We start from the raw sequence: 19,066 nt of genomic DNA, 5'->3' as shown, positions 1-19,066 counted from the left end.
GGCTGGTCCGATTTCACTTCTTTTTGTTTGTGTTTGTTGTTGTCAGGAGAAGATTCTTATGAAAGAAAAAATTCAAAAATAGCGCGCAAAATTAAAAAATTTAGGAAAACTTAACGACAATTTTAATGTTATATAACTGTCAGTGGTTTGATATACCTGTCAGCGATCGACAGAATGCGCGCGTGCATACATAGTTAAGACAGGACAACGTCTGTCGGGTCAGGGCCCTTATTCTGTATGATAGCGTAAACGCGTAACGCGGCCGTGTCATGTTATCTTCGAGAAATGTGCGTGGAATGGTATTCTGTAAGCCAAATTTCTATAGTCCTAAACATGATGCGTTGTGTTACGTGCTTGTTACGCACTGTTAAAATAACGTGCGGGATAGAGAATAAGGCCCCAGCTAGTATTAAATAGTGACGATAAATATAGAGATCTGACGCTTCTCTTCTTAGTTTGTGTTCAGCCACTCAGGCTAGCTGCAACTGTACCGTCACTAGCCTGCGCCATTGGTGTTTTAGTAAGTTAAATGTGTCAACAATCCGTGGTTCAAAATGTATAAATATATAGTGTGGTCTATTTTGAATAATAAATAAATATTCAGTGCGAAAAATAAAGTCAATAAAAAGTAAATATTTATCTACAATGAAATTGGATTTACATTTGATATTGGAAGATAGCATTTTTATAGATCATTTTATTTTTAGTTTACATGGAACTAATATTATCTATGCATGACCATGTTTACATTGCATTACTCAAAGAAACCACATTTCTATTTTCCTCTGCTAACATTGTTCCAAAAATCATCCATGGATAACAAATATTTACGCCAAAAATCCTGGTTTAGCTTTAATTTTTTTTATCATTTTGTAGTTTATTGCGCATATCGAAGTTCCGACTGATAGGGTAGTTGACGACTTTTTTAAATACATTTATCGAAAATGTATTTCATCCAAAACCTATCAAAAAAATAATTTTCAAAATCTACGCAATAATAAATAAGTTATAAAACTTTGAAATTTGGTGGAAAGGGTAGCTGTCAAATTACAGTGATAGTGAAATGTGACGTCACATAGTGCCATAGGCAATAACGCTGCGTGAGTGGGAAAATGACAGCGCGATAATTCCACCACGCCTCATCATTTGCTCACAACAATATTTCAAATATCAAAATGAATAATTGTTCAATTTTTCAACTAATTTTGATGCTGATTACAAAAAAGAATTTCTTTTTTGTATACTATTCTGTTACATATAAAATTATGTAAAAAATAAAATATAAGAAACTACTCTTCTATTCGTGTAGTAGAAGTGGCCCAACGGCGTATATAATTAAAAATACTTTTATTAATTATTATTTTGTTTAAAACTTCACTATCTATGGTTAGAATAACATGTAGTAAAATGCCGTTTTCAAGAAGAAATATACGTTTTCCTTTATTAACGCAATGGAAAAATAGTATAGTAAAATTATATCTCTCATTCACTGCTGTAATCAATATCACATCGTCTATGATATTGGAACTGCAGTTGCATCAAAATTGGCCTAGGACATGCAACGAATGATATTTGTGATAACTAGGCTGCCTGATAATTGGGTAATAATGTTGTCTTAATCTCCCAAATTTACATCCAAAACTGTGATCAATGATATTTATTTATTTATTTAAGGACCTCCAAAGACGGATACACGACATATTATAAAAACAATGTCGTAGCATTTTTACAATTAGCAATGTGACGTGCCTGTTCAATTATAGGAGAACCACAGCATACAAATTTATATATTGGTACAGCGGCAAAAATAATAATACTTTTTATGAATATTATTTAGATATATGAAATTTTTATTGTTCCTAAATAATTAAATATTAGACGTTTTTACAGAATTTGGACTTCAAAAGTGCAAGAAAGATAGTGCACTTAAATTAAGCAATAAACTTGTATTACATCTGTTAAGAAACAACGTTTTTTATTAGAAACCAGTTTTTAATGATATATGTGAGGTGTATCAAGATTGCCTTTGAATAGATAAAACTTGTTGTAGCAGGAATGGCTGTCAACAAAGAGTATTTACCAGTGGCCGATTTCTACGCGGGCAGGTCTGTGTTCCTGACGGGAGTCAGTGGATTTCTCGGGAAGGTATGTGGTTTTATATGAGTTGGGGTAAGTTCAACAAACGGGGTAAGACTGGTGAATAAAAGTTACTTTAATATACCTAGTTATTAATTAAGTATAATTTTTCTATTTAATTTTTTCTTCAAAAAGTCATTGATCTTATAATTTTTCAAATGCTACCTTTGTAATATAATTAATTAGCAAAATAATATATTAGCTGTTAATTCGCCCTGTACGTGAAAATAACCGAATTACAAAAATATTCTGATTATAATCATTAAAGTGACTTCTCTGAGTCCGGAAGTTTTTGCATTAAAAGCTTAATAACTAAAGCTGATGCGTACAATCATTGATTTTAGAACTGGTACCAATATTCTATCGACGTACAAGATATTCGCATGTAGTGCGTTGTATCTGTGATTTTTATTTGAATGACGAGGCGAGCTTGCCGTTCGCGTGATGGTAAGCGATACAACCGCCCATAAACAGAAACACCATCCAACACCTTGAATTACAACGTATTGTTTGGTATTCCACTGCGCTCTCCATCCTGAGACGTGAAATGTTGAGTCTCATTATGTCCAGTAGTTACACTGGCTACAAAGTCCTTCAAACTAGAACACAACAATGACTACTCACTGTTGCTTGGGGGCAGAAGTAGACATTGCCGTGGTACCTACCCAAACGGACTCTCACCTTCGAGAGACCTAGTATAAAGTATTATAGTATGAATATTATAATATTTAATAGGACATCGTCATGATTGCAATGCTCACGGCTCATGCATCAAGTCAATAACACAACGTTTAGTTTGCATCAATTTATCTGTCCCTTTAATTATTGTAATATGTTTTTTTAACAACTGTGGGAAATTGTAGTTGTGTGAATGCTGTCAACGTGCTAACTAGTTAACCGACCTATACTTAATTACGAGTATTAGTTATATGTATGCCATTAGCTACTTACTCTATCTGAACGGCATTGCAGTTACCATTAGGTGCAGTTTAATCAATTTGTCGAGCCAAAAAAAGGAAGAGGTATTTGAATCACATATTCCTAGTAGTGTTGGATTAATTACCATAAGCAATAATTGTTAGACTGCCTCGGTGGCGTAGTTGTACTGCATGCGCGTAAGGCCCTGGGTTAACATCCTGGGTCGGGCAAAGTGATATTTGGGTTTTTCTGCTCAGTATCAGCCCGCGGAGTTTAGAATTTGTGCATGATATGGCGATAGACTCATGGGGCGGAACACACTTGGCGAAAAGTGGCTGCCCCGGTTGTGCCTCTGCCTACCACTGCGGGTATAAATGCGTGATGCGTGTGTGTTGATATGGAAATTAAACCTAAAACCAAGGTATTAAAGTGCGAGCACGGACGGTCCAACTTTTTGATGTAGATAGGCTTATCTACATAGCAACAAGTTTCTATAGTACAAAGCCACTACTTTAAAGAGCTGATGCTGCTCCGGAGAACGTCCTTTTACTTCAAATTGATGTCATTGTACGTATAACATCGCTTTAGTACCATAACTGTTATTGTCTATATTTTCAGGTAATATTGGAGAAGTTATTGTACAGCTGTAAACACATAGACAATGTATACGTAATGATACGGGAAAAGAAAGGTGTAAGCGCCGAAGAAAGATTCCGAGATATTATTAATCTACCCGTAAGTACTTATCTTCATTAGTAGAATACAAATTGCTTGCTAGTCAGAAATAGACTTTGCGGTGGTATACTCAGAAATAGTTGCGTGATCTTAGGAAAGAAGATTACCTTTTTGTGACAATTATTCCGCTGCACCTGATGGTAAGCGGAGTGGAGTCCAGATAGTGTCGATGGATGAGAGATGATTACCCCTTGCCTGTCGACACAATTATCGCGGCATTTTTGAAATCGGATGTAAACAAGCTGATCCCGGAACGTAACACACATGACCACTGTGGAGATTTTTATACCTTGTGTAGGTCTGCTATCGGCATGAATACAAATTCTACCAACAATAGTATACCTTGCATCAATCCTCAAGTACTACACACACACACACACACACACACACACACACACAACATCACGCATTTATCCCCGAAGGGGTATGCAGAGGTGCAACTAAAGCACCCACTTTTCGCCAAGTGTGTTCCGTCCCATGATGTGATAGGGGGCGAGCCTATCGCCATATTAGGCACAAATTCCAGACTTCGGGCTGATACTGAGCAGAAAAACCCAAATATAGATTTGCCCAACCCGGGATTCGAACCCAGGACCTCAGAGCGTTGTCGTACCGCGCATGCAGTACAACTACGCCGCCGAGGCAGTAAAGTTTATTTAAATCGTTAATTATAAATGTTCCAATTTTCAGGTATTCACAAGATTAAAAGAAGAAAGACCGGAAGACCTAAATAAAATTATACCCGTAACTGGCGATCTATTGGCACCTAATTTGGGGATTGAGAAATCTGTACAAGAATCATTCGTGAACAAGGTACGTTCAAATGGATTGGATGATTCTGATGGATTAAATGATCAAATAACTATATTTTCAATAAACAATTCTAATCGCTTTTTTGATCTATCTCAAAAATGGACTAATCAGAACAAAGTTTTTTTTTATATACTTACAAATAAGTTACCTTTATTGGTTCATTTTCGGAATGGGATTGAGGATTGAGATTGGGATCATTTATTGAAAACGGCTGATAATCGAACGAGACGCAACTTTTACGAGATGGGTTAGACATAAATGTTAAAGATTTGTAGTTATTCACAATCAGTGTTTATTACTAGGCCCATTAATTACATCCAAGAATTGAAAGTAGCATCGATAATATTTTATGAATGTTAGGCACTGAAGTGGTTTTATTTAAAACTAGCTTTTGCTCGCGTGAAGGAGTTTTCCGGGATAAAAGTCCCTATATATTTTCCCGGGATAGTAGCCTATAACCATCCCAGGGTCTTATACTATCTCCATACTAAATTTTGCTTTCTTATACCACGTCTTATGTCACGTCCCGTTCCCGCGGGAACTGCATAAAAAGCATTCTATGTCCGTCTCCTGATTCTAAGCTACCTTTCCACCAATTTTCAGCCAAATTGGTTCATCCGTTCTTGAGTTATAAATAGTGTAACTAACACCACTTTCTTTTATATATATAGATAAAAGAAATATTACTGACTGCAGATATACTTTCACAAATATTACAAAACCCAAACGACCGATACGACTGTCAATGAACAAATGCCTCGGTCTATCAAACGCTCAGTGTGTTTATAACAAAAAGTATCACAATTAGGAAATTGTGAAGGATCACAATAATATTCTTATTCTAACAGTAATATTTATTGTTTTAGGTATCAGTTGTGTTACATTCAGCAGCGACAATCAAATACAATCAGCAATTAGACGAAGCTTTGAACAACAACTTGGAAGGGACAAGGCGAGTACTGGAACTCTGTCAAAGAATGCCTCGAATAAGAGTAATTATTTTATATATTTATCATCATCATCATTGTGTTCCTCAGCCATGAGAAGTCAACCGCAGCAAGAAGTAAATTCGCTTCCCTAATAATTTTCCGATATGTGAGAAGTGGCCTCTAAACTGCACTATGTACATTTTTCGCGCAATCGACTTATGAGAGATGATTATTCCTCGCCTGTCGACACAATTTTGTTGGACTGTCTGAAACCAGATATACACACGTTGATCCCACAACCCAAGATACTGACGTGGGCCACTTTAGCAGGTTCTATAGCTGGTTATATATTAAAGCATTTTGCCTTATTTTCGCTAAACAATAATTATAATTTTTCTTCGCAGTCCTTCGTCCACGTTTCGACGGCGTATTCAAATATGGATAGAGAAGTGATCGACGAGGTCGTTTACCCCGCGCCAGCAGCTCTCAGAGATGTCTACACGTCCATCAAACGGCACGGAGTTACTGACGAGAAAGTTATCAAGAAAATACTCAGTAATAATTTAAACACTAGCTTTTGATCGTGGAATTTAAATTGTTTAGAGTATTCAGAATGAAATTGTCTATCTGTGAAGGAAGCTTCAGATCTTATTAGTAGTTCCGTATGACATGGTCAGATGTAGACAATGTATTTCGCTGGTGGTCTTTCTTATGTAAGTGGTCTCATATGGGTAGATACCACCGGAATGTCTATTTCTGCCGCCAAACAGTGTGTAGAACTACTGTTGTTTTCCGGTTTGCAGGACATTGTAGCAAGTGTAACTATTCGACATAATAAGACTTAACATCTCATGTCTCAGGATTCACGTGCAGATACCAAACAATACTTTGTAATTCAAGGTGTTGGATGGTATTTTTTAATGTTAATGGGCCGTCGTATATCATCAGGTGAATAAGTGTTATTAAGGCGAAGGTTTATTGCAATAACAGATAATTCACAAATGACATTTTGTTTCTATATTTAAAGATAATGCCTGATGAAGAAAAAATAACAAATGTAGATCACGCGTATAGCTAGCAACTATTGTTTTGTACCACGATCGAGTTTTAATCGCTGGTAGTCAGGTGTTATTCATATTTTTAACTGACTTCAAAGGAGGTTATCTATCGTAAATTTTTGTTCAGCAAAAATCTTTATCCTGTGGTTCGATTTAAAAATGATTTTATATTCGTCATTTCTTATCACTGATTCTTGTATTTAATTATACTGTAACATATTTTGTAATAAATAAATATTCATGAAAAATTTAAGTCAATGTAAAGGGCTACTAACCCAACAAATATTGTAAGTTAAATTTTTATATATTTACTAGTTACGGAACTAATATTCCTATGTACCATGTTTACATTACACCAAGATAAAAACATCTTTACTACACAATGTTTAAAACAGTCTATAACAAATATTTGGCAATATCCTGGTTTAGTTTGATTTTTCATCATTATGTTATTTATAACAGAAAATAATACGAAAAATTATGATTAATGATTTTATAAAAATTTATCGAAATATATTTCATTAAAATTACATAATTATAATTTTTCAAACTTTAAATTTTGGAAATTTTATTATTTAAGTTTGTGAACATGTAGATTTTGATGTTGGATGTTTGGCTTGTCGTTACATTAGGAAGAAAGTCTATTTGTGACCTATATTGACCATGTCTTCATTAACATATATTCAAATATTAAGTCAGGAATTATTATTATTTAGTAATTATATTTTATACAAGCGCCAAGTTGTACTATTCTGGTAACATATAAACATTTCAATATATCGATTATTGTGACACGTCTGCAATTTTGTTTCAGATGACGCTTACCCAATGCTATTATTCTCGCAAAATAAATGGATTGTGAGCTTTTTTACTTTCTTATTACAAATGTTGCCCGCTAGAAGAAGAAATATACGTATTTATTAACGAATGGGATAGAAACCAATCTTATTTTGTATAGTATATTAGTAGTATTTAGGCCGGATGCGAATCGCTGCAGCTTGCTGTTATTTGTTCTAAGGCTGGTGTAATTCAGCAGAATCGGGTGGCGAATACATTATATCGATGCTTGAACGGCAATCATGTCTAACCGACAAATATACCGAAAATATATTCTATAAATATTTAGAATCGCCATTTTAGCATCATTTGATCTAGGTTTTGTAGTTCTAGGACAATTTTAATATCATTAGGCTATATGTTTATAAAATAAAAAGTGTAATTGTTATGAATTTTCATATTAAATTCGGAATTTTAAATCACTCTACTTAACAAATTAATGATTGTCGCTTAGATTATTGCCTTTCAGGCGATATTCGTGGTGAATAGTCTCATCGGGTTGCCTCGCGGCCATTATAGCCTCGCCAGACTGAGAACGTGGCTGGCTAACTTCACGTCGCTGTTGATGCTTTGGGCGTGTAAAATATTATGAAAATGTTTAGCGGCGTAAAGGTAAACGTTACTGTATATAACAGATGGTTAATTACCTCTATGGAAAGGGGAAGATTTCCAGTCAGGCAGATGTTGCGCCTGACCGGCCGCGGCCCAAAATGTATATTGCGTCGTCCCCAAATTCCTGCAGTTAATTCGCCCTGTACGTGAAAATAACCGAATTACAAAAATATTCTGATTATAATCATTAAAGTGACTTCTCTGAGTCCGGAAGTTTTGCATTAAAAGCTTAATAACTAAAGCTGATGCGTACAATCATTGATTTTAGAACTGGTACCAATATTCTATCGACGTACAAGATATTCGCATGTAGTGCGTTGTATCTGTGATTTTTATTTGAATGACGAGGCGAGCTTGCCGTTCGCGTAATGGTTAGCGATACAACCGCCCATAAACAGAAACACCATCCAACACCTTGAATTACAACGTATTGTTTGGTATTCCACTGCACTCGCCATTCTGAGACGTGAGATGTTGCGTCTCATTATGTCCAGTAGTAACACTGGCTACAAAGTCCTTCAAACTAGAACACAACAATGACTACTCACTGTTGCTTGGGGGCAGAAGTAGACATTGCCGTGGTACCTACCCAAACGGACTCTCACCTTCGAGAGACCTAGTATAAATTATTATAGTATGAATATTATAATATTTAATAGGACATCATCATGATTGCAATGCTCACGGCTCATGCATCAAGTCAATAACACAACGTTTAGTTTGCATCAATTTATCTGTCCCTTTAATTATTGTAATATGTTTTTTTAACAACTGTGGGAAATTGTAGTTGTGTGAATGCTGTCAACGTGCTAACTAGTTAACCGACCTATACTTAATTACGAGTATTAGTTATATGTATGCCATTAGCTACTTACTCTATCTGAACGGCATTGCAGTTACCATTAGGTGCAGTTTAATCAATTTGTCGAGCCAAAAAAGGAAGAGGTATTTGAATCACATATTCCTAGTAGTGTTGGATTAATTACCATAAGCAATAATTGTTAGACTGCCTCGGTGGCGTAGTTGTACTGCATGCGCGTAAGGCCCTGGGTTAACATCCTGGGTCGGGCAAAGTGATATTTGGGTTTTTCTGCTCAGTATCAGCCCGCGGAGTTTAGAATTTGTGCATGATATGGCGATAGACTCATGGGGCGGAACACACTTGGCGAAAAGTGGCTGCCCCGGTTGTGCCTCTGCCTACCACTGCGGGGATAAATGCGTGATGCGTGTGTGTTGATATGGAAATTAAATCTAAAACCAAGGTATTAAAGTGCGAGCACAGACGGTCCAACTTTTTGATGTAGATAGGCTTATCTACATAGCAACAAGTTTCTATAGTACAAAGCCACTACTTTAAAGAGCTGATGCTGCTCCGGAGAACGTCCTTTTACTTCAAATTGATGTCATTGTACGTATAACATCGCTTTAGTACCATAACTGTTATTGTCTATATTTTCAGGTAATATTGGAGAAGTTATTGTACAGCTGTAAACACATAGACAATGTATACGTAATGATACGGGAAAAGAAAGGTGTAAGCGCCGAAGAAAGATTCCGAGATATTATTAATCTACCCGTAAGTACTTATCTTCATTAGTAGAATAGAAATTGCTTGCTAGTCAGGAATAGACTTTGCGGTGGTATACTCAGAAATACTTGCGTGATCTTAGGAAAGAAGATTACCTTTTTGTGACAATTATTCCGCTGCACCTGATGGTAAGCGGAGTGGAGTCCAGATAGTGTCGATGGATGAAAGATGATTACCCCTTGCCTGTCGACACAATTATCGCGGCATTTTTGAAATCGGATGTACACAAGCTGATCCCGGAACGTAACACACATGACCACTGTGGAGATTTTTATACCTTGTGTAGGTCTGCTATCGGCATGAATACAAATTCTACCAACAATAGTATACCTTGCATCAATCCTCAAGTACTACACACACACACACACACACACACACACACACACAACATCACGCATTTATCCCCGAAGGTATGCAGAGGTGCAACTAAAGCACCCACTTTTCGCCAAGTGTGTTCCGTCCCATGATGTGATAGGGGGCGAGCCTATCGCCATATTAGGCACAAATTCCAGACTTCGGGCTGATACTGAGCAGAAAAACCCAAATATAGATTTGCCCAACCCGGGATTCGAACCCAGGACCTCAGAGCGTTGTCGTACCGCGCATGCAGTACAACTACGCCGCCGAGGCAGTAAAGTTTATTTAAATCGTTAATTATAAATGTTCCAATTTTCAGGTATTCACAAGATTAAAAGAAGAAAGACCGGAAGACCTAAATAAAATTATACCCGTAACTGGCGATCTATTGGCACCTAATTTGGGGATTGAGAAATCTGTAGAAGAATCATTCGTGAACAAGGTACGTTCAAATGGATTGGATGATTCTGATGGATTAAATGATCAAATAACTATATTTTCAATAAACAATTCTAATCGCTTTTTTGATCTATCTCAAAAATGGACTAATCAGAACAAAGTTTTTTTTTATATACTTACAAATAAGTTACCTTTATTGGTTCATTTTCGGAATGGGATTGAGGATTGAGATTGGGATCATTTATTGAAAACGGCTGATAATCGAACGAGACGCAACTTTTACGAGATGGGTTAGACATAAATGTTAAAGATTTGTAGTTATTCACAATCAGTGTTTATTACTAGGCCCATTAATTACATCCAAGAATTGAAAGTAGCATCGATAATATTTTATGAATGTTAGGCACTGAAGTGGTTTTATTTAAAACTAGCTTTTGCTCGCGTGAAGGAGTTTTCCGGGATAAAAGTCCCTATATATTTTCCCGGGATAGTAGCCTATAACCATCCCAGGGTCTTATACTATCTCCATACTAAATTTTGCTTTCTTATACCACGTCTTATGTCACGTCCCGTTCCCGCGGGAACTGCATAAAAAGCATTCTATGTCCGTCTCCTGATTCTAAGCTACCTTTCCACCAATTTTCAGCCAAATTGGTTCATCCGTTCTTGAGTTATAAATAGTGTAACTAACACCACTTTCTTTTATAAATATAGATAAAAAGAAATATTACTGACTGCAGATATACTTTCACAAATATTACAAAACCCAAACGACCGATACGACTGTCAATGAACAAATGCCTCGGTCTATCAAACGCTCAGTGTGTTTATAACAAAAAGTATCACAATTAGGAAATTGTGAAGGATCACAATAATATTCTTATTCTAACAGTAATATTTATTGTTTTAGGTATCAGTTGTGTTACATTCAGCAGCGACAATCAAATACAATCAGCAATTAGACGAAGCTTTGAACAACAACTTGGAAGGGACAAGGCGAGTACTGGAACTCTGTCAAAGAATGCCTCGAATAAGAGTAATTATTTTATATATTTATCATCATCATCATTGTGTTCCTCAGCCATGAGAAGTCAACCGCAGCAAGAAGTAAATTCGCTTCCCCTAATAATTTTCCGATATGTGAGAAGTGGCCTCTAAACTGCACTATGTACATTTTTCGCGCAATCGACTTATGAGAGATGATTATTCCTCGCCTGTCGACACAATTTTGTTGGACTGTCTGAAACCAGATATACACACGTTGATCCCACAACCCAAGATACTGACGTGGGCCACTTTAGCAGGTTCTATAGCTGGTTATATATTAAAGCATTTTGCCTTATTTTCGCTAAACAATAATTATAATTTTTCTTCGCAGTCCTTCGTCCACGTTTCGACGGCGTATTCAAATATGGATAGAGAAGTGATCGACGAGGTCGTTTACCCCGCGCCAGCAGCTCTCAGAGATGTCTACACGTCCATCAAACGGCACGGAGTTACTGACGAGAAAGTTATCAAGAAAATACTCAGTAATAATTTAAACACTAGCTTTTGATCGTGGAATTTAAATTGTTTAGAGTATTCAGAATGAAATTGTCTATCTGTGAAGGAAGCTTCAGATCTTATTAGTAGTTCCGTATGACATGGTCAGATGTAGACAATGTATTTCGCTGGTGGTCTTTCTTATGTAAGTGGTCTCATATGGGTAGATACCACCGGAATGTCTATTTCTGCCGCCAAACAGTGTGTAGAACTACTGTTGTTTTCCGGTTTGCAGGACATTGTAGCAAGTGTAACTATTCGACATAATAAGACTTAACATCTCATGTCTCAGGATTCACGTGCATTGGAATACCAAACAATACTTTGTAATTCAAGGTGTTGGATGGTATTTTTAATGTTAATGGGCCGTCGTATAGCTTATCATCAGGTGAATAAGTGTTAATTAAGGCGAGCAAGTGCGTGTCGTTATTGAAAGCAATAACAGATAATAATTCACAAATGACATTTTGTTTCTATATTTAAAGATAATGCCTGATGAAGAAAAAATAACAAATGTAGATCACGCGTATAGCTAGCAACTATTGTTTTTGTACCACGATCGATGATTTTAATCGCTGGTAGTCAGGTGTTATTCATATTTTTAACTGACTTCAAAGGAGGTTATCTATCGTAAATTTTTGTTCAGCAAAAATCTTTATCCTGTGGTTCGATTTAAAATGATTTTATATTCGTCATTTCTTATCACTGATTCTTGACTACATTCATTCTTATACTGTAACAATATTTAATGCTACATTATATACGTAACCATGAAAAATGTGTATTATCTTTTGTAGATGGGAAACCCAACACGTATGTGTTTTCTAAAGCCCTAGCCGAGAATATGCTAGTGGACCAACATGGTGACATACCAACCACCATAGTCAGACCTTCCACAGGTAAGTTATCGAACCATTACCCCTTACTACCAATATTTTTTATGATATTCGTTATAAAGGTAGATAGGCCTTACCACATCTGATAAACACAGTCTGATCCCGGAACACGATCCACTTACTTGGGTCAATAGGCTCGTATTAAACATAATGTACTACGGTGATATCTCGGTGTATACAAATATCCTACCACCAGTATAGCTAGTGAAGTGAAGCCAAAGGAAAATGTACCGTATAACAATTGACAATAATGAGAAATATGATTTATTTCAGTGGCCGCAGCGATGAGGGACCCGCTGCCTGGCTGGGTGGACAACTGGTTCGCAGCCACTGGCATCTTCCACGTCACCGGGAGTGGCAACAACAGAGTTATCTTCGGACGCAAGTCTAACGTCTTGGACATCATTCCAGTTGATTATGTTTCCAATCTCATTATTGTGGCCGCTGCTAGGAAGACACAGTAAGTTTTTTTACAATTTCTTCAAGGACAAGGTGTAAGTTGGTAACATTCAACAATTTCTGAACTAATTAACAGATTAGTTGCTGGTGGTAGGATATTATATGAATCCGCTTGAATAGCGACCATCGTACTTCAGAAGTGAAGTTCACAACCACAAGAATAAACGTCGCTTGATTGTCTATCAGTTCGTAATAACTTTAATGTCAATTATGATAGCGTGAAAACACTACCAGACGCTTATAAAAAACCTTCATTCAATAATTTTCCTGCCTATGCGTATTAATAATAATACCAGCATTGCATTAGATACTGCCCCCTCTACTACTGAGAGGATTTAGGTCTAGATCCACCTCGCTAGCCTAGCATTTATTTTATTGCTTTGAATGACGAGACGAGCCTGCCGTTCAGCTGATCGTAAGCGATACGAACACCCTTAAACAGTAGGAACATCATCCAACACCTTAAATTACAAAGTATTGTTTCGTATTCCTCTGTGCTCGCCATTCTGAGTCATGTGCTGTTAAGTCTTATTATGTCCAGTAGTTACACTGGCTACAATGTCCTTCAAACCGGAACATAAACTGCTGCAGTAACTACACACTGCTGCTTGGCGGCAGAAATGGACATTGCGGTGGTACTTGAACAGGCGGACTCTCACATATGAGAGACCTACCACCAGTGCGGGTTGGCATATTTCATACACCGTCGAAAATTTTTGACATTATTAGGTATGTAATTTTCCTCACGATATTTTCCTTTATAGTTAAAGCGAACGTTAATTGATAAAAAATAAGCAACTGAGAAGTTCTTTATAAGATTTTTGAGGGTGTGTGAAGTCTACCAATCCGTACTAGGCCAGCTTGGTGGACTAAGACTTAATCCCTTTCAGTAGTAGAGGAGGCCCGTGTCCAGCAGTGGGACCGTATATAGTACAGGGTGGTTATCATTATAGTAATATTGTAAACAGAGCATACTGAAGTGACTGTTGTATGTAATTTATTGCAGGTCTAAAGATATCCCCGTATTTAATTGCTGTAGCAGTTCTTGTAATCCAATTAATTTTGGTCAACTATTTACGTATGTAAAGGGCTACTACGTCACCAATAAATACTGTAAGTTAAATACTATATATGTACTGTTACGTAAAATATTCCTAAAGTACCTTTGCATTGGACACCGGGAAGATATAAAATATCTGTACGTACACAATGTCGTTAAAACAGTCTAACCAGCTACCTGGCAATAGGCTAGTTTTCTATGTTTGATTTTGCACATTATGTTATATACATAACAGAAAATAATACGAAAAATTATGATTAATGATTATATATAAAATATATAGAAATATAAAATGATTAAAATTACATAATTATTATTTTTCGGACTTTATTAATTTTCCTAATTCTTATTATTTCTTAAGTTTGTGAACATGTAGATTTTGATGTTGGATGTTTGGCTTGTCGTTACATTAGGAAGAAAGTCTATTTGTGACCTATATTGACCATGTCTTGGATTAACATGTATGGTACTTTAAGTCAGGAATTATTATTATTTAGTAATTATATTTATACAAGCGCCAAGTTGCGAGCGACTGGTAATCAGTAAAGCATCTTCAATATATCGAGTTATTGTGACACGTCTGCAAATTTTGTTTCAGATGACGCTTACCCAATGCTATTATTCTCGCAAAATAAATGGATTGTGAGCTTTTTTACTTTCTTATTACAAATGTTGCCCGCTAAGATGGCTGACGTGTATTTAAGAACGAAGGGACAGAAACCAAGGTTAGTTTTGTATAGTATATTAGTAGTATTTAGGCCGGATGCGAATCGCTGCAGCTTGCTGTTGGTTGTTCTAAGGCTGGTGTCAACTACAGCAGAATCGGGTGGCGAATACATTATATCGATGCTTGAACGGCAATCATGTCTAACCGACAAATATACCGAAAATATATTCTATAAATATTTAGAATCGCCATATTTTTCAGCGTCATTTGATCTAGGTTTTGTAGTTCTAGGACAATTTTAATATCATTAGGCTATATGTTTATAAAATAAAAAGTGTAATTGTTATGAATTTTCATATTAAATTCGGAATTTTAAATCACTCTACTTAACAAATTAATGATTGTCGCTTAGATTATTGCCTTTCAGGCGATATTCGTGGTGAATAGTCTCATCGGGTTGCCTCGCGGCCATTATAGCCTCGCCAGACTGAGAACGTGGCTGGCTAACTTCACGTCGCTGTTGATGCTTTGGGCGTGTAAAATATTATGAAAATGTTTAGCGGCGTAAAGGTAGACGCCACTGTAGAGGAACAGATGGTTACATTCCTCTATGGAAGGGGAAGATTTCCAGTCAGGCAGATGTTGCGCCTGACCGGCCGCGGCCCAAAATGTATATTGCGTCGTCCCCAAATTCCTGCAGCATACGAGCAGGTGGAGTTATTATATGTCACAAAAACAACAAGCTAGCTATTTGCCTAAACATAGCTGAATAAAGACCACTGCGCACAAGGTGTAACATCCGCCATAGTGGCCCATGGAATTGTGTCGCGTTCCGTTATCAACCTGTGTATATCTGGTTTCAAATAACTCGGCAAAATGTCAACTGACGAGGGATAATCATTAATCGACTCACTATCTGGACCTATCTCCCTTCCTTCCTTCCTTCCTATTAGGTGCATTGTGATCACTCTGCCGTGCGTATATATAAATAATTATACCCGGGACGTGGAATTAAAATTCATTGCTCGATAGTGGTTTGGAATCGGTGTGTTTTCTCATTGTCACCACTTGTAGTCTCCAATACCCCTACATAATAACACCATATATATTTTTTACATATTTTAGGTATGCAAAATTGCAATCAAAAGTCATCCAGATCCGGGATCTTCATAAACGTTTTTCAAATGGTTCATGGGTTATCAAAAGCGACGGTACGAGGTCTCTGTACTCCTCTTTGAGTCCTGCGGACAAACAGAATTTCCCATTCGATCCGACGCTCATCGACTGGCATAAATTCTCCACAACATATTGTCATGGTATTCGAAGATTTTTGTTGAGAAAATAAAAAATAATGGCATTTAATTTGTTTTATTTACGCTGTGTAAACATAAGTACATATAAAGGGAGACACCATCTGCCTACAGACAGTAAATAGCAATGCCACTGAACGTAAAATTACAAAGCATTATATATTACTGCACAGTGCTGTACGCTCATGATTCTACAAATTGAAAGGTAAACAATTAACGTAGTCCAAACGAATTAAACGGATGCAAATAGCACTTTACGCAGACGGAGCCGCGAGCAGAAGCAAATTAAAAAATGTATAATAAAATTACAAATGTGTAAAATGTTCTTCATAAAGTTTTGCCAGTTTTGATATTTATTTTGTTCTTAATATAGATTAAATTATTTCACCATTTTGTTGTATACAGGTTTTAATTATGTAGCGGTAATCGTAAATACTTCTTTAATTAACAGTTGAGTGCGCTAAAATAATTAAGAAAATCTTGATTGATAATCAATTAATTTGTGAGTGTTGTGTACTCCTTTAATTAGTGCACACATCAGGATGTGATTTTACTGCATTCTATTAGAAATAAGGAATGTGTAAACTGTTAGAGAACTTTATTTACCTAAATAAATAAATGAAATAAAAGAAGTCTCATTTTGTCAATCAATAGTATTCTTTAACAAAATATATCCGTTAACAAATCTTTTAACGTTTTTCCAAAAACATTTTAATACAGTGGTTATGTGTCACGTGATTAGCCGATACTCTGTGGAACGAATTAAAAAATAAATCGATGGCTTGTAATATAGTACATGTCCAGTTTTTGTATGGACATTGGTTATTTAGTTCAAAAAAATTCCAACCAACCTCAAACTTATTGGAAAAAAAGTGGCAAAAATGCGAAACTAGAAATCATTAAAAGAATAAGTTTAGACTCCTCCATTTATAAAAAAAATAAGAAAGAATTGGATGGGCAGAGTAACTCAAAAATAACTTCTTTAATTCGTCAAAAAGGCGGAATGGGTAATTAACTATAATTTAGTTTTTTTTTACATAAGTAGCTGTCAGTTATAGTTATTTGCGGATTTAGAGGGAAGATAAAAAAAGTTAAAAAAAATCGTTAAAGTAATTCGCGGTTATTCTTAAAAAATATATATATTTTTGATAATTTTACTTTTTTTTTTACGTTCCAATGTAAAAACATTTATATTTTGAAAGCGTTTTTAAGTAAAAATAAAATTACAAAAAAATCACGAGTGTATAATTATATGTTAAATTATGTTTGTAAATGTAGGCGTATGCACGCCACCCGGCGATCGTCGCCGGCGACTTCAATGCCAAATCCGTGGTTTGGGGTTCGCGGGCGACCAACGTTCGCGGTGGGGTCCTGGAGGACTGGGCTATCTCTGTCGGTCTGGTCGTCCTGAATAGGGGGTCGGTGGACACTGGACACGTGTGTGCGATACAACGGCGGGTCTATAGTTGATCTGACGTTCGCGAGTCCCGCCGTCGCACGCCGTGTCCAAGGCTGGAGAGTCCTTGTGGGCGTGGAGACGTTGTCAGACCATCGTTATATCAGGTTCGACGTCTCCGCGTCCGCGAGTGTCCAGCCCGGTAGTCGACCGAGTGCCCCGAATCGGGACGGCCCGCGGTGGGTTCTTCGTCGCCTCGATAAGGAGGCCCTAGTGCTAGCCGCTCTGGTCATGTCGTGGCTCCCCGTGCCGGACGGACTGGTACGGGTTGAGCAGGAGGCGGAGTGGTTCGGGGTGGCAATGTCAGATGTCTGCGACGCCGCCATGCCCCGGGCTCTCCGTCGCCCACCGCGACGACAGGTGTACTGGTGGTCGGCGGAGTTAGCGCAGTTGCGCGCGTTTTGTGTTGCTGCACGCCGCCGATACGCCAGGCATCGCCGACGCCGGCTTCGTACCGAGAATCACACAGACCAGGAGCGGCAGCTCTACAGCCTCTACAAGGAGGCGAAGAGGGCGCTGCGCGTGGCCGTTCATAGGGCCAAGGTTGCGCCACGGAGGGAGTTTCTGGAGACTCTCGACGGTGACCCATGGGGGCGCCCCTATCGGTTGGTGATGAATAAGCTTCGCCCAGCGACGGCCCCGCTGTCTCAGAGTCTCCGGCCAGATCTTCTATCCGAAGTAGTCGCGGCCTTGTTCCCGGCCATGGTGGAGACCACTCCTCCACTGATGGCGCCACCAGAAGTGGCGCCATCGTCGGAAATGAGTTCGGCAAGGGATATCCCGGAGGTGTCGCCCGCGGAAATACGGGCGGCGGTGCTTCGAATGCGGAGTAAAAACACGGCCCCGGGGCTCGACGGCATCCCCGGGAGAGCCTGGGTGCTAGCCCTCGAGCACCTGGGTCCGAGGCTCCGCAGGTTGTTCTCCGCCTGTTTGGAGCAGGGTGTCTTCCCGGTGCGTTGGAAAACCGGGAAGCTCGTCCTGCTCAAGAAAGAGGGACGGCCCGCAGAGTCACCGTCGGCCTACCGGCCCATCGTGCTGCTCGACGAGGTCGCCAAACTTTTCGAACGTATCATCCATGCTCGCCTCGTCGAGCAACTCGAGAGGGTCGGTCCAAATTTGGCCGACAACCAGTTCGGATTTAGGAGGGGACGTTCTACCGTCCACGCGATTCTGCGGGTGAAGTCACAGGCGGAGGAAGCAGTGGCCGGAGGCAGCGTAGTTATAGCGGTATCGTTGGATATCTCCAATGCATTTAACTCGTTGCCCTGGCCCTGCATCCACGAGGCACTGCGGT

General features: G+C 38.1%; 1 protein-coding gene across 1 annotated transcript; it reads left to right on the top strand.

Annotated features, from left to right (window-relative positions):
• Positions 1-472: 472 nt before the first annotated feature.
• Positions 473-16,368, top strand: LOC115450008 (fatty acyl-CoA reductase 1-like). The gene is made up of 16 exons (XM_037442423.1): positions 473-520; positions 2,051-2,145; positions 3,673-3,789; positions 4,480-4,602; positions 5,469-5,594; positions 5,936-6,086; positions 7,404-7,447; positions 9,498-9,614; positions 10,303-10,425; positions 11,293-11,418; positions 11,761-11,911; positions 12,722-12,823; positions 13,094-13,280; positions 14,286-14,392; positions 14,938-15,064; positions 16,132-16,368. The coding sequence occupies exons 2-16, from the start codon at positions 2,056-2,058 to the stop codon at positions 16,349-16,351; spliced, it is 1,911 nt and encodes a 636-aa protein (XP_037298320.1). The 5' UTR covers positions 473-520; positions 2,051-2,055; the 3' UTR covers positions 16,352-16,368.
• The last annotated feature ends 2,698 nt before the right edge of the window (positions 16,369-19,066 follow it).

Source organism: Manduca sexta, chromosome 24, assembly GCF_014839805.1.
Source record: "Manduca sexta isolate Smith_Timp_Sample1 chromosome 24, JHU_Msex_v1.0, whole genome shotgun sequence".
In the NCBI taxonomy this organism is placed as follows: domain Eukaryota; kingdom Metazoa; phylum Arthropoda; class Insecta; order Lepidoptera; family Sphingidae; genus Manduca; species Manduca sexta.
Note: the sequence above shows the minus strand (reverse complement) of the source record. Positions and strands in the feature narration are given on the sequence as shown.

Coding starts and splice junctions, on each gene's coding strand:
- LOC115450008 (XM_037442423.1), top strand. CDS start 2,056: ATGGCTGTCAACAAAGAGTATTTACCAGTGGCCGATTTCTACGCGGGC. Junction 3,790..4,479: donor GAGATATTATTAATCTACCC/GTAAGTACTTAT, acceptor TCCAATTTTCAG/GTATTCACAAGATTAAAAGA. Junction 4,603..5,468: donor AAGAATCATTCGTGAACAAG/GTACGTTCAAAT, acceptor TTATTGTTTTAG/GTATCAGTTGTGTTACATTC.